At 35.3% G+C, this 12,124-nt stretch overlaps 1 protein-coding gene across 3 annotated transcripts in view; it reads right to left on the bottom strand.

The window, feature by feature from the left end:
* LOC123536592 (transmembrane protein 41B-like) overlaps nucleotides 1–12,124 on the bottom strand; it is a 31,759-nt gene that overhangs the window by 17,453 nt on the left and 2,182 nt on the right. For all 3 annotated transcript variants that reach the window (XM_045319915.2, XM_053529040.1, XM_053529039.1), the window contains exons 2-6: nucleotides 5,330–5,501; nucleotides 4,299–4,427; nucleotides 2,321–2,414; nucleotides 1,516–1,620; nucleotides 22–160 (exon numbers count right to left, since the gene is read on the bottom strand). In XM_045319915.2, the coding sequence (XP_045175850.2) occupies nucleotides 22–160; nucleotides 1,516–1,620; nucleotides 2,321–2,414; nucleotides 4,299–4,427; nucleotides 5,330–5,501 (639 nt within the window). The remainder of the gene's footprint in view (nucleotides 1–21; nucleotides 161–1,515; nucleotides 1,621–2,320; nucleotides 2,415–4,298; nucleotides 4,428–5,329; nucleotides 5,502–12,124) is intronic.

The raw sequence follows: 12,124 nt of genomic DNA, 5'->3' as shown, positions 1-12,124 counted from the left end.
AATGTAACATCGTTATCTTACCAAGAAAAGTTCCTATAAAGAACGGCCACAGAGGCACATTTATCACAGGTGAAGCTATATTGATGAACCAATTTGGCAGGAAAGGCGTTATTCGTAGAAATATTATATAGTTCAGTAAATGTTCTCTATGATGGTTCACCTGAAAAGATAATTATATACATGTTTTCACACACACTACTTACATGTGGGTGGTGACAAAACAGAAAGCTTTCCTACCTGCTTCTACAAACATATGCATTTATTTCAGAGGCTTCTGAAACTTTAATACTATCATATATTATGTTTTTTTTCTTTTTCTTTCATCAACTGGACACAGCTATAGGTTATTGTGATCAGTCCTGTTTGATGTGTTCCCTAATTTCTTACAAGTCTTTGACACAAAGGGCCAGTATTAAACATGGTCGAAAGACATAAGACAATCCATTAAGGCTTTTTTTGTTTCATCCTTGGAATTAACTCACAACCTCTGATCTGTTAAGTTTACCTCTTAGCCTGCTATATTTATAAAATGGACTGGTCCGTCATTCAATCTGGGCAATATCATTAATTATTCGAAGGGGTGTTCGCAGAAAATTTACTGACTGAATAGCGAACAGTGCAGACCATGATCAGACAACACGGATGTGTAGGCTGATCTTGGTCTGCCCTGGTCGCAAAGGCAGAATCAATTGCTGCCAGCCAGCTGAAGGTTAATTAACCTTCATTCAGCTAGCCATTAAGACAAATCATAGCATAGCTATTCAAATTAAGGAAGAGTTAAAGTTCATACAGTTAGACCCTGTAAAATGCAATTTAATCATATGCTGCAAATAAACAGAATGGACAGCATAATTCCATGTCATATATTTCCATATACAAAAGTTATCATAGGATAATGGCTGGCATAAAACCAAACACTACAGTAAAATAGATACTCATAAACAATACTGCAGCATTTGAGCCATGCCATGAGAAAACCAACACAGTGGGTTTGCGACCAGCATGGATCCAGACCAGCCTGCGCATCCACGCAGTCTGGTCAGGATCCATGCTGTTCGCTTTCAAAGCCTATTGGAATTGGAGAAACTGTTAGCGAACAGCATGGATACTGACCAGACTGCGCGGATGCGCAGGCTGGTCCGGATCCATGCTGGTCGCAAACCCACTATGTTGGTTTTCTCATGGCACGGCTCATTTAATGATACTTTGAAGACCAGCTCCAAGACTTTTCCAGAAATGTATTTGATGAACTTACATAAGATTGCCAGTCCAAGACTTTCCTAAAAATTACTTTTATATACTTACATAAGATTGCAAGTCAAGAGACATTCCTAGAATGTATTTCATATAATTACATGAGACTGCTAGTCTGAGACTTTCTTCGGTATGTATTTAATCACTATTTCAACTATCATGACATTGTCAATCTGAAACCTTCTTGGAAATTCATTTTATCAACTGACATGAGACTCCTAGAGTGGGGATTTTTTCGTGAAAAGTATTACATATACTTACATGAGATTGCCAGTCTGAGACTTTCTCAGGAATGTATTTTATCACAAGACGTCTACCAACAAGGTAGGACAGAAGATAACAGAATGTAGCTCCTATACCTGAACACTGAAAGAAAAATGAACTATATAGAATAGTGTAAATTTGAGCCGCACGATGAGAAAACCAACATAGTGCATTTGCGACCAGCATGGATCTATCTGTGTAGTCTGGTCAGGATCCATGCTGTTTGCTAATGGTTTCTCTAATTGCAATAGGCTTTGAAAGTGAACAGCACAGATCCTGACCAGACTGTGCGGATGTGCAGGCAGGCCTGGCTCCATGATGATCGCAAACGCACTATGTTGGTTTTCTCATGGTACGGCGCTAACAAATCTGTCAAAATTTGAAAATTTCAACTCCTATTTTGTCAATTCCTGCACCTTTTAAAGTTGTTTTGAGAAATCATACATACTGTATCAAACTAAAGTCCACAACTAATTTAAGGTTTACTGGTATGTAGTACATAATTATAAAACTTAAATTTTAGTATAATCAAACCTTTGTCTAAACACTCACGCAAAAAGTCTTTTTTTCACAGGTTAAAAATACACTAAAAATGCTGTAATTTTGGTCTTAAGTGACAGGTGTCTCTGTTCATTGGTGGTCAACAGGACTGACCATCTAACTATATGTTACAACCTTTTTATATTACATATTTAAACATCTGCACTTTTTGCACAGTTAAGAATCCTTGTTTTTTTTCTTTCACTGCACTGAGTTTATTTCAATCCCTGAGCGTTACAATATAGAAACATGCTATACTTACTAAACACACCATGAACAATGCTAGGAAAAATGGGAAGAGAAACCCTGACAATATACTCAGAAATATTGACCCAGGTATTGCAAATGATTGCAAACTGAAAACAGTTAAGGGAGTACAAATTTTGCAAAAATACAACATGGGCCACACAACAGAAGGCAATAATTTTGAGTAAAAACAATTCAGTTTAAAACAACATGATGTTTATCTAAGCTGTTGAAAAACATTAGCACTTTTGGCTGAATCTTCTAGAAGTATGAGAGAAACAAGAGCTGTCGGATGACAGCGCGCTCGACTATTCGAAGAATTGATTGAAGAATGGGGTCAAAATATTTCCATAGATTTTCAGACTAAACAAAAAAATGGATTAAACAAAAAATGTTCCTTTATTTGTGGATTTCGATTAGTCTTGCACTAAATGGCAATGTGTGACCATGATGGCAAATATGTTAAGTTATATGTTAGGCAAAACATGGATTTATGAAAAATTTAACTAATTTCCAAGTCCAAAAAGGGCCATAATTCAGTCAAAATAGTTGACAGAGTTATGTACTCTTGCCTACAGATGGAAATCATGTTGATAAACTAGTGTTAAAAGTTTCAAAGCCACAGTTCAAATAGTTTTGACAAAATGCTGACTTGTAAAAAAAACTGAACAAATTTGAAAGTCCAAAAAGGGCCATAATTCAGTCAAAATAGTTGTCAGAGTTATGTACTCTTGCCTAGAGATGGAAATCATAATGATAAACAAGTGTTTAAAGTTTAAAAGACATATGTCAAATAGTCTTGACAAAACATGGACATATACAAAACAGAACCAGTTTCCAAGTTCAAAAAGGGCGATAATTCAGCCAAAAAAAACGAGAGAGTTACGTACTCTTGCCTATTGATAGAGACTATTATACTGAAATAGATATAAAAGTTTCAAAGCCATATGTCAAACACTTTACACAAAATATAAACTGGTACGAAAAACTTAACCAAGATTTCTAAGTCAAAAGGGGCCATAATTCAGTCAAAATGCTTGATGGAGTTATGTACTCTTGCCTACAACTGGATATTGTGATGGTAAACAAGTGTTGAAAGTTTCAAAGCTTTATCTCAAAAGACTTTGTCAAAATGTGGACTGGTACGAAAAACTTAACCAGATTTCTAAGTCAAAAAGGGGCCATAATTCAACCAAAATGCTTGATGGAGTTATGTACTCTTGCCTACAACTGGACATGGTGATGGTAAACAAGTGTTGAAAGTTTCAAAGCTTTATCTCAAAAGACTTTGTCAAAATATGAACTGGTACGAAAAACTTAACCAACATTTCTAAGTCAAAAGGGGCCATAATTCAGTCAAAATGCTTGACAGAGTTCTGTACTCTTGCCTATAACTGGACATGGTGATGGTAAACAAGTGTTGAAAGTTTCAAAGCTTTATCTCAAAAGACTTTGTCAAAATATGAACTGATACGAAAAACTTAACCAAGATTTCTAAGTCAAAAGGGGCCATAATTCAGTCAAAATGCTTGACAGAGTTATGTACTCTTGCCTATAACTGGACATGGTGATGGTAAACAAGTGTTGAAAGTTTCAAAGCTTTATCTCAAAAGACTTTGTCAAAATGTGGACTGGTACAAAAAACTTAACCAGGGTGTGACGCCGACGCCGACGCCGACACCGACGCCGACACCGTGGTGAGTAGGATAGCTCTACTTATTCTTCGAATAGTCGAGCTAAAAAATGAAAATAAATACTGTAAGCAGAATTTCCACTGGTACTTACAATAACAGCAAAATTCTGAAAATTTGGAACACAACAAAACTTTGTGACCAAAATTGTTTGTAATAGCCCTAAATTAGAAAATTCATAAAATTAAATTCATGTAAGATTTTCAGCCAACAACTGTGACAGTAACTGAATGTAGTTTTTCAAAATCAAGACAGTGTCATGAAAAAGAGCTCAAAACCAGTAAATAATTGCAAAAAGGATACAATATATAAGTGACGAAGTATCCGGACAGAACTTGGAAGTAATATTTGTCTGTGTATCTTGATAATATTTTCCCGAGATTCTTGGCATCTTCAATGTCTCTAGGCAACTTTATATGTTGTTTCTCTTCTCTGAAATTGATAGTTTAAAACTGGCATAAAGTTCAAGCTTTTTACAGTATTCTTTTCTTTTGTTCACCTGTATCTGATTCTGCCTTTTAAATACATACAAAAAACATGGCTTAAAATCTTTACTGAGGTTGATATTCATGCAAATACTATATCAGCCAGCAGCATTTATTGTTTAACCTTTAGCCGACTGGTGGCAAGTGATTCTGCCTTTGCGACCAGTGCAGACCAAAATCAGCCTGCACATCCATGCAGGCTGATCATAGTCTGCATTGTTTGCTATCTGGTCAGTAAATTTTCAGTGAACATCCTTTGAATATTAAATGGTACTGCCCAAATTGAATGATGGACCAGTCCATTTTCGAAATTTAGCAGGGTAAATGTTAATACAAGGAGATTCCAACTAAGTTTGCGCATCGTCCAGTGCGGAGTATATTGTATCCAATATGGAGATATAATGAATGGTCAGAAGGCACAAATGTGAATTGCTGACTAGAAGAGAAAAGGTTAATTTTACTAAGGATTATTATTTCATAAAAATAATTAAGCCTGATTGGTATCAACATTCAATAAGATTATATAACATTCTGAGATTATATCTATCTTAACCCTTACCCTGCTAAATTTCTATAACAAACTTGTACATCTTCCAGTTTGGACAGTACCATTAACTGTTAAAAGGGATGCATACCAAAAAGATACTGACTGAATGACAAACAGTGCAGATCATGATCAGCCTGCACAGATCTTGGTCTGCACTGGTTGCAAAGGCAAAATCACTTGCTGCCAGCAGACTAAAGGTTAAACAACCCTTTCAATGGAAGATAAAATAATTTCAACCTGTGGAGCAGTTTAACCCCGCGCTAATTATGTTTTTGAAAACAACTGAAATTGAATGTACTCACTCTGCCAGTTTTGGAAAGTTGAGGTAGACGACACTAAGCATAGCAACAGCTGATAGGAAAATGAGCAGCAACAATATGAAGGATTTTGTGCTTCCGCTGTCATCTTGTAACTCCGGGTTGGACTGAGTCGTGTCCCTTGTCTTCAGCTGTGTGAACTCTTGCTCATCAGAACCTTCAAAAAGAAACAGTTATACAAACGTATAAATGACAGTCCTTCAAATTGAAAAGTAATTGTGCTTTAATAGATCTATATGCAGAGGCACAGTGGCAGAGTGCTCAGATAGTCAGATGTCACAGTAATGGCTTTCTTTGTGATTTCTAACCAAGGCACAATTATTAAGGCAGTGGACCTGTAATAACAATGGGCAATATCAGCTCATTTACATATTCTCCATATGCGATTTCGACATTCTCCAATTATAATAACAGTTGTTTTCTGTTATGGGCGAAGGATACTGAAATCGCATATATGGAGAATATGTAAATTTGTAATATAATGGAAATAGCCAAAATTTTGTCATTACGGGTCCATTACTGGTACCTTAAATGAAACTCATCAAATAAGATTGTGTCTCATCATGTGTTAAAAAACACCATTCAAAATATTATTCATTTAATATATTCAAAAATTTAAATGTATTTATAATCAATGAATGAATCAAAATTTCTCTTTAGAGACAGTAGTATGGTATAATGTTGCAAAATGCAAAATGAAGCTTAAAGCTCATCTCCAAAATGAAGTCATGCACATTAAGCTGCAGGAACATCTGTTACTGTCTTGTGAATGACAAAATGAACAAAACTGACAGCCAGAGTTTGACTGAAAATCTGCTCTTTGTTTTAGATACATTATACAAATTTTTATTTATAACTATAACAGTTATTATAAAAAATAAGCTATGAGAAACCACTGACTGACTAAGTAAATATACAAAAACAAACATTATTAATGCTGTCTGCATGCCCAGATGGTTCTATCAAGAACCACAATGATGTGTATAAGCATATAAAAAATAACAACAATATATTTTATAAGTAGCTCCCTGACCCACCTAGGTTAAAGGCATGCTGAATGTACAATTTTAACAAAAGTTCCCAACTTCCTGTTATTTACTTATAATAAGTATAGTCTAAGAGTACACTACTCAACAAAATCATACGATTATCATTTCAATACTTCACTGCAGAAAAAAACATGGAACTTGATAATTAAATGCACTTGATAAATGCTTCCATTTAGCCTGGGAATCCAGTCTGACAATTTCTAAATTTTTTTCTACCTGCAAACTGACAGCCTGGGGAAACTTGTTTTCTGACCACAGCGCCACCTATATTACACCCAAAATATACAGGCGTATGATAAAGAATGATAACTTCTGAAAGCAATAATCCATGGCCAAAAAAAGAAACAGAATTTTCATGGAAAAGACAGATCGGAATCGTGTACTTACAAAGGTTTCTGAACATTTTCGGGCCATAGACAAATACCAGTTTGTACATTCCCATAGCTTTTCCAGCAAGTTGTAACAACTTTTAAATATGTCAGAATAAACTTAAATGTGCGTCACAGCTATAGATCAAGATTCAAATTGTAAGATGTTATATTAATGCAGACATAGTGATCTATGAAAATTGCTGAATTTTTGGCAGCATTGCCTTGTTTTCGTTTCAAACAAGTGATAATATGATCACATTAATTAGACTATTTATAGAAAATAAATAATTAGTGACATGGAAACTCTTTAAGATTTTCCCAGGCGTTAATAATATCAGATTCATAAACTCTATGAATGCCAAATAACACTAATTAGCTCAAAATATTGAAATTAATTAGGATCTTTTAATGCACAGATATCAGGCATGTTTTCTTCTAACAAAGCACAAATATCATCAATGGCTTCCCAAGCTAGCTTCCATTGACAGCATGCTAATAACTATTTATAATAATTTATCTAATTAGCAAAGTTCTGTGCTTGTCTAGGGATCAAAGAATTATAAATACTTATTTTAACTACTTATATGACATTTAAAATAGATCCTCTATGAAATTATCATTTTCAAAATGACCTCTGGACAGCCCCTGTAAGGTAGACCTACAGATCTGGTTACTGGATCCGTAGCCATTGCAATTTTCTGAGTTCAAATAGGCGAGATCGCCGTGACGTCACGCATTAACACCTGTTTATCTGGTGGTTGGCAAAACAATTGTTTTTACATTGTTTATGTATGGGATCGGAATTTTTAATTTGGCAGTGGCTAGAGAACCGGAATCATTTCCCTAGACAATGAACTTACTCGTTTGGAACCGGTTCTCTAAGCAAAATACCACGCATAGGCTAGGGAACCGGAATTTTATGTCTATGATAGTCACTCTATGCATAATGCTGCCGAAATCCACTTGTTTTCTTATTTGGTAACTGTCATACATATTATTATCTTAATTAATTTTGGCCCATTAATTTTACTATGCCGTTGCATTTATCTGCTTTTACTGTCTCCAAAAGTATACTGCCACATACCGTGTCCGCCATATTGGAATGATATAAACTAGTACGAACTACTTCCCTTTTTTTTTAATGTTATATTTGCTTTAAACATGTACTATGTTTAAATTGCAAACTAATTTAATTCCCATTAAAAACTTCCTGCAGATTCTTTGATCACTTAAATACAGTCATTATACTGGTTTGTAACACCTCGGCATTTCACGTTCAAAGATATACGTGTGATCAATACAAATTAACAGAAATTACTTAACCACTTCTGTGCCAAGGGCCGATTTTGGGCCGATGTTGTTTACTACGTTGAGTGCCAAGGGCCGATTTGGGCCGATCTAAACTGAACATTTACCCCGTTTATTTGATGTCAGTGTTATTATTTTCCAAGCAGATATACATACTATTGTCTCTATGGAAATGAAAACATAACAATCTTACTGGCATATTATGACGTCATTTTTGAGCTGACGTCACTTTAAAGACGTTAACGTATCAAAACTTCCCGCCGAAATAATAAATACCTATCGTTGGTTTGGGTGTTGTACGACTGACCGAAGAAACGTGATAAAATGACTACAACGCACGTTTTGCGAGAAGAAATATTCAATTGAAATGTTTTTTATTCAGTAAATCGAAATACATTGAACAAATTACTAAATATTATGTTGATAGTACTTGTTCAGCCTAGCAAACCATTTAAAAACTAAGATATTTCCTAATAAAAAGTCGAACAAAGTTCTATTGAATCAAACTGGAGGCATAAAATATTTTACTGAAAAAGTCCTTTTCACGCTCTGTGTAAGGAACTTCCAAGTGTCGTGCACTGCCTTTGAAATGTCTCGACAGTTTAACAAACTTGTAACCTATATCTTCATAAAATCGTGATGAATATTTTACAGATATAAAAAATAATTGTGATCCTGAAATAAAGTAATACTTTGCAAGATTTTATTGTTAAGGTGCCTTCAGCTTGAGTAATGTTTACATTAATCTGAATCTAGAGAATGTTTACAGTTAGACCCCATTGAATTGTGTTTAGGGGTCTCATTGGCAGAGTGATAAAGGTCACTGACTTCGAATCACTTGACCTTCACCGTCGCTGGTTCGTTAGGGTGTTGAATTATTATATGTGAGGAAGCATCCGGCTGGCAAACGGAAGGTCAACGGTTCTAGAGAGTCGCCACATGACATACAATTATGTCGATCTGACTTTAAAAACCAAACAACATTTTATTTCATTTTTAATATAATATGATTATACTTCATATCTCGAAGGAGACTGAATCAATATTCAAATAATTTGAACTGTATAAATAAGTGTGCGACTGTTCGAGACATTCCCCGTACGGTACCGATGTGATAAAAATACACTAGACATCCAATGAAGTATGTAAATAATACTAAATATATATAAATGTGTGTGTTGTAATTAGTTTATAAAGATATTATAATCATTGCCGGTGTTGAAAAAAATGAAATCAAACAACGCATACAACGCGCACTCAAGTACAGACAAACACATAAAAATATAGTTTTACCTATAATATTTGAAACGATGTCGATATGAAAACAAAAGAACTTTTAATTAAACTATGGTGTGTTTAGATATTGAATACTATTAGGATAATTAGGATATTTTCAAACTTATGTTGTTGTTGTTTTTTTTAAATGAACGACGGAACACAGTTTCTACATTCATCTTTATCGTACAATGTATTGTTTGTTTGTTTTATTTTTTTTGTGATTCATTTCACTTTCATGGCTCTTTTTGAAATATAGAAAAGTAACGTTCACATTTTTAGTTGCACACGTGTTTCCATAGTAGAGGGAAAGCCGAGTTAAGAGTAAAAAGTAGATTTTTAGGCTCACATTATAGTTACATTGTAACACCTCAGTACGTAAACTTTTATTTTTTAAAATTAGAGAAGTCACACATGATATGCGCAACGCAATTTGCCTTTTCTTGCATGCTGGACAGGATTTTCCCGTGTTTTTGTCGGTGTTGGAAAAAACCTTCTTGCATACCAGACAGGTTTGCCGGTGCTAGAAAAACTCGTCATACACTTCGGGGTAAGTTCACATCGAAGCTCTAGGGTAGAGTAGAGACTGACACTGTACTCGATAACCCACTTGAACGGTATAAGTTAATACACCATCGTATCTTCCCTGCTGAAGACCTGAACTCCGCAAACTCCATGGCGAGGTAGGGTTTACTGGTTCCTTGCTTTTATCACAGCGCTCAGTGTGCAGGGAAAAAAGTCTTACATACTTCCACGGCGCAATTTTTGATTGGTCAGTTACTTTACTGGTGGGGTAAGTATCATTTACACAACAGCCTACCCTTCCCTAGAGCTCCGATGTGAACTTACCCTCGGGGTTTAAGATGACTCACATACTGTAATTTATGAATGAATGCGTAAATTCATACGCTACTATGATGAAATAGTACTTAAAAGGAAATCATTTGTTATATTTAATTGAAGAATACGGTATGCAGGAAGAAGAATCTACCATTAGTTGGTGTGGATTGAAATTTATGACTCTCGGAGCCTTGATACCGCCTAAACAGTTACCCGAGAGCCATATATTTTCATTCGCATCTTCAAGCGGGCCGCATTACCGCAAAACAGTTACCCGAGAGTTACATATTTCTATCCGCACTTTCAACCATTGAAAAACAAATGATGAAAATGCTCGATTGTTTAATGAGAAATTGAAGGACACATTTTCGATAATAAATATGTCATCCGGTATATCGAATGTTACCGTAGAGGGATCGATCCCGATTTTCGTCGTTTCGCGCAGGATCGATTCCCTATCAATTTAAAGGTAGATTTTGGAATAAAAAACAACACTGCCCATATTTGTACTGATGTGCAAGACGCAAGTTATGTCACAAGGAAAAAGCGTATTCTTCCAAAGTCCGAAGTCAGACGCTCTGTGCACGTGCCGGAAGCACAGATTTTTTCAATTCGATAGTATATATCACATTCGGTATATCGCATGCTACTGTAGAGGGATCGATCCAGACTTCAAAGCGACGAAAATCGGTAGGATCGATTCCCTATAAATTTGGCTAAAACTCTCTCGATTATCATTTATTGTAACATGACAGCGTTTAAGCTCTTCTTTTCAGGTTTATGTAAAGAAATCGTAATAAAATAATTAAAAGAAATAATGCCATATCTACTTTTAAAGACAAGTACAATGAAATGTATTTACTTTATGTTATGCTCGCCGGGAAGCTATATATTCATATTCAGGAGCTCGGATCCTGGGCGAGACATATCACGGCTCCCTGTGGTGATCGGCTGAAGATCGAGGGGAAACTGGTAAAGAAACACCGTATGATACTAAAATGCTCGTGAAAAAATATCGGTAAATCCATAAAAACATCAACATATATTTTATTAATTTAAAACCACATGTAACTAAATCGCTTCTGAAAAATTGCATAAATAGTTCAGTTTCAGTTCCATGTATGTTGAAAGTAACTACCGTTGTTGATATTTTTTATTTAGTTAAGAATGTCTAATATTATGTTGACAATGATTGTAATGGAGCTGTTGTTGCAAATTACAATAATTACATAGTCAGAGGCATAACTATAATTGTCTTCAATATGTTGGGGTTTTTTTTTTTTTTTTTTTTTGTTTTTTGTTGGATTTAACGTCGCACCGACACATGATAGGTCATATGGCGACTTTCCAGCTTTAATGGTGGAGGAAGACCCCAGGTGCCCCTCCGTGCATTATTTCATCACGAGCGGGCACCTGGGTAGAACCACCGACCTTCCGTAAGCCAGCTGGATGGCTTCCTCACATGAAGAATTCAACGCCCCGAGTGAGGCTCGAACCCACATCGATGAGGGGCAAGTGATTTGAAGTCAGCGACCTTAAAAGCACCCTAAAGCGGTAGTCAGTCAATGTGATGTAAAGCAGAATAAATTAGCTGCACGTAGTTTTATATCAAACTTGAAATACTAATGATTTGTGACGTTTCATATCCAATATGTATACATATCCAATATGTATACAATAGTGAACGTTTGCTATCTGTTCGTCTTGAGGCTGTCCCTTTGAGGCAAAAGAAAAATAAAAGCAAAATATTAAGACAAAATTGAATCGGTTAAAATTGGTTTGAAGAAAAACGCTCAAATATTTTCAAATCATGCACAACTCATAAGGAGATTTAAGGGGTAATTAATTATCTTGCTCAAAGTTGTAAACATCCACAAAGCAGCGGATATATTTTGAATGAGTTTCAGGAGTATTCGTATTAGGAAGGATCAAGTGTG

This window comes from Mercenaria mercenaria, chromosome 17 (genome assembly GCF_021730395.1).
Source record: "Mercenaria mercenaria strain notata chromosome 17, MADL_Memer_1, whole genome shotgun sequence".
Classification (NCBI taxonomy): domain Eukaryota; kingdom Metazoa; phylum Mollusca; class Bivalvia; order Venerida; family Veneridae; genus Mercenaria; species Mercenaria mercenaria.
This window is presented reverse-complemented; position numbering and strand designations above follow the sequence as displayed.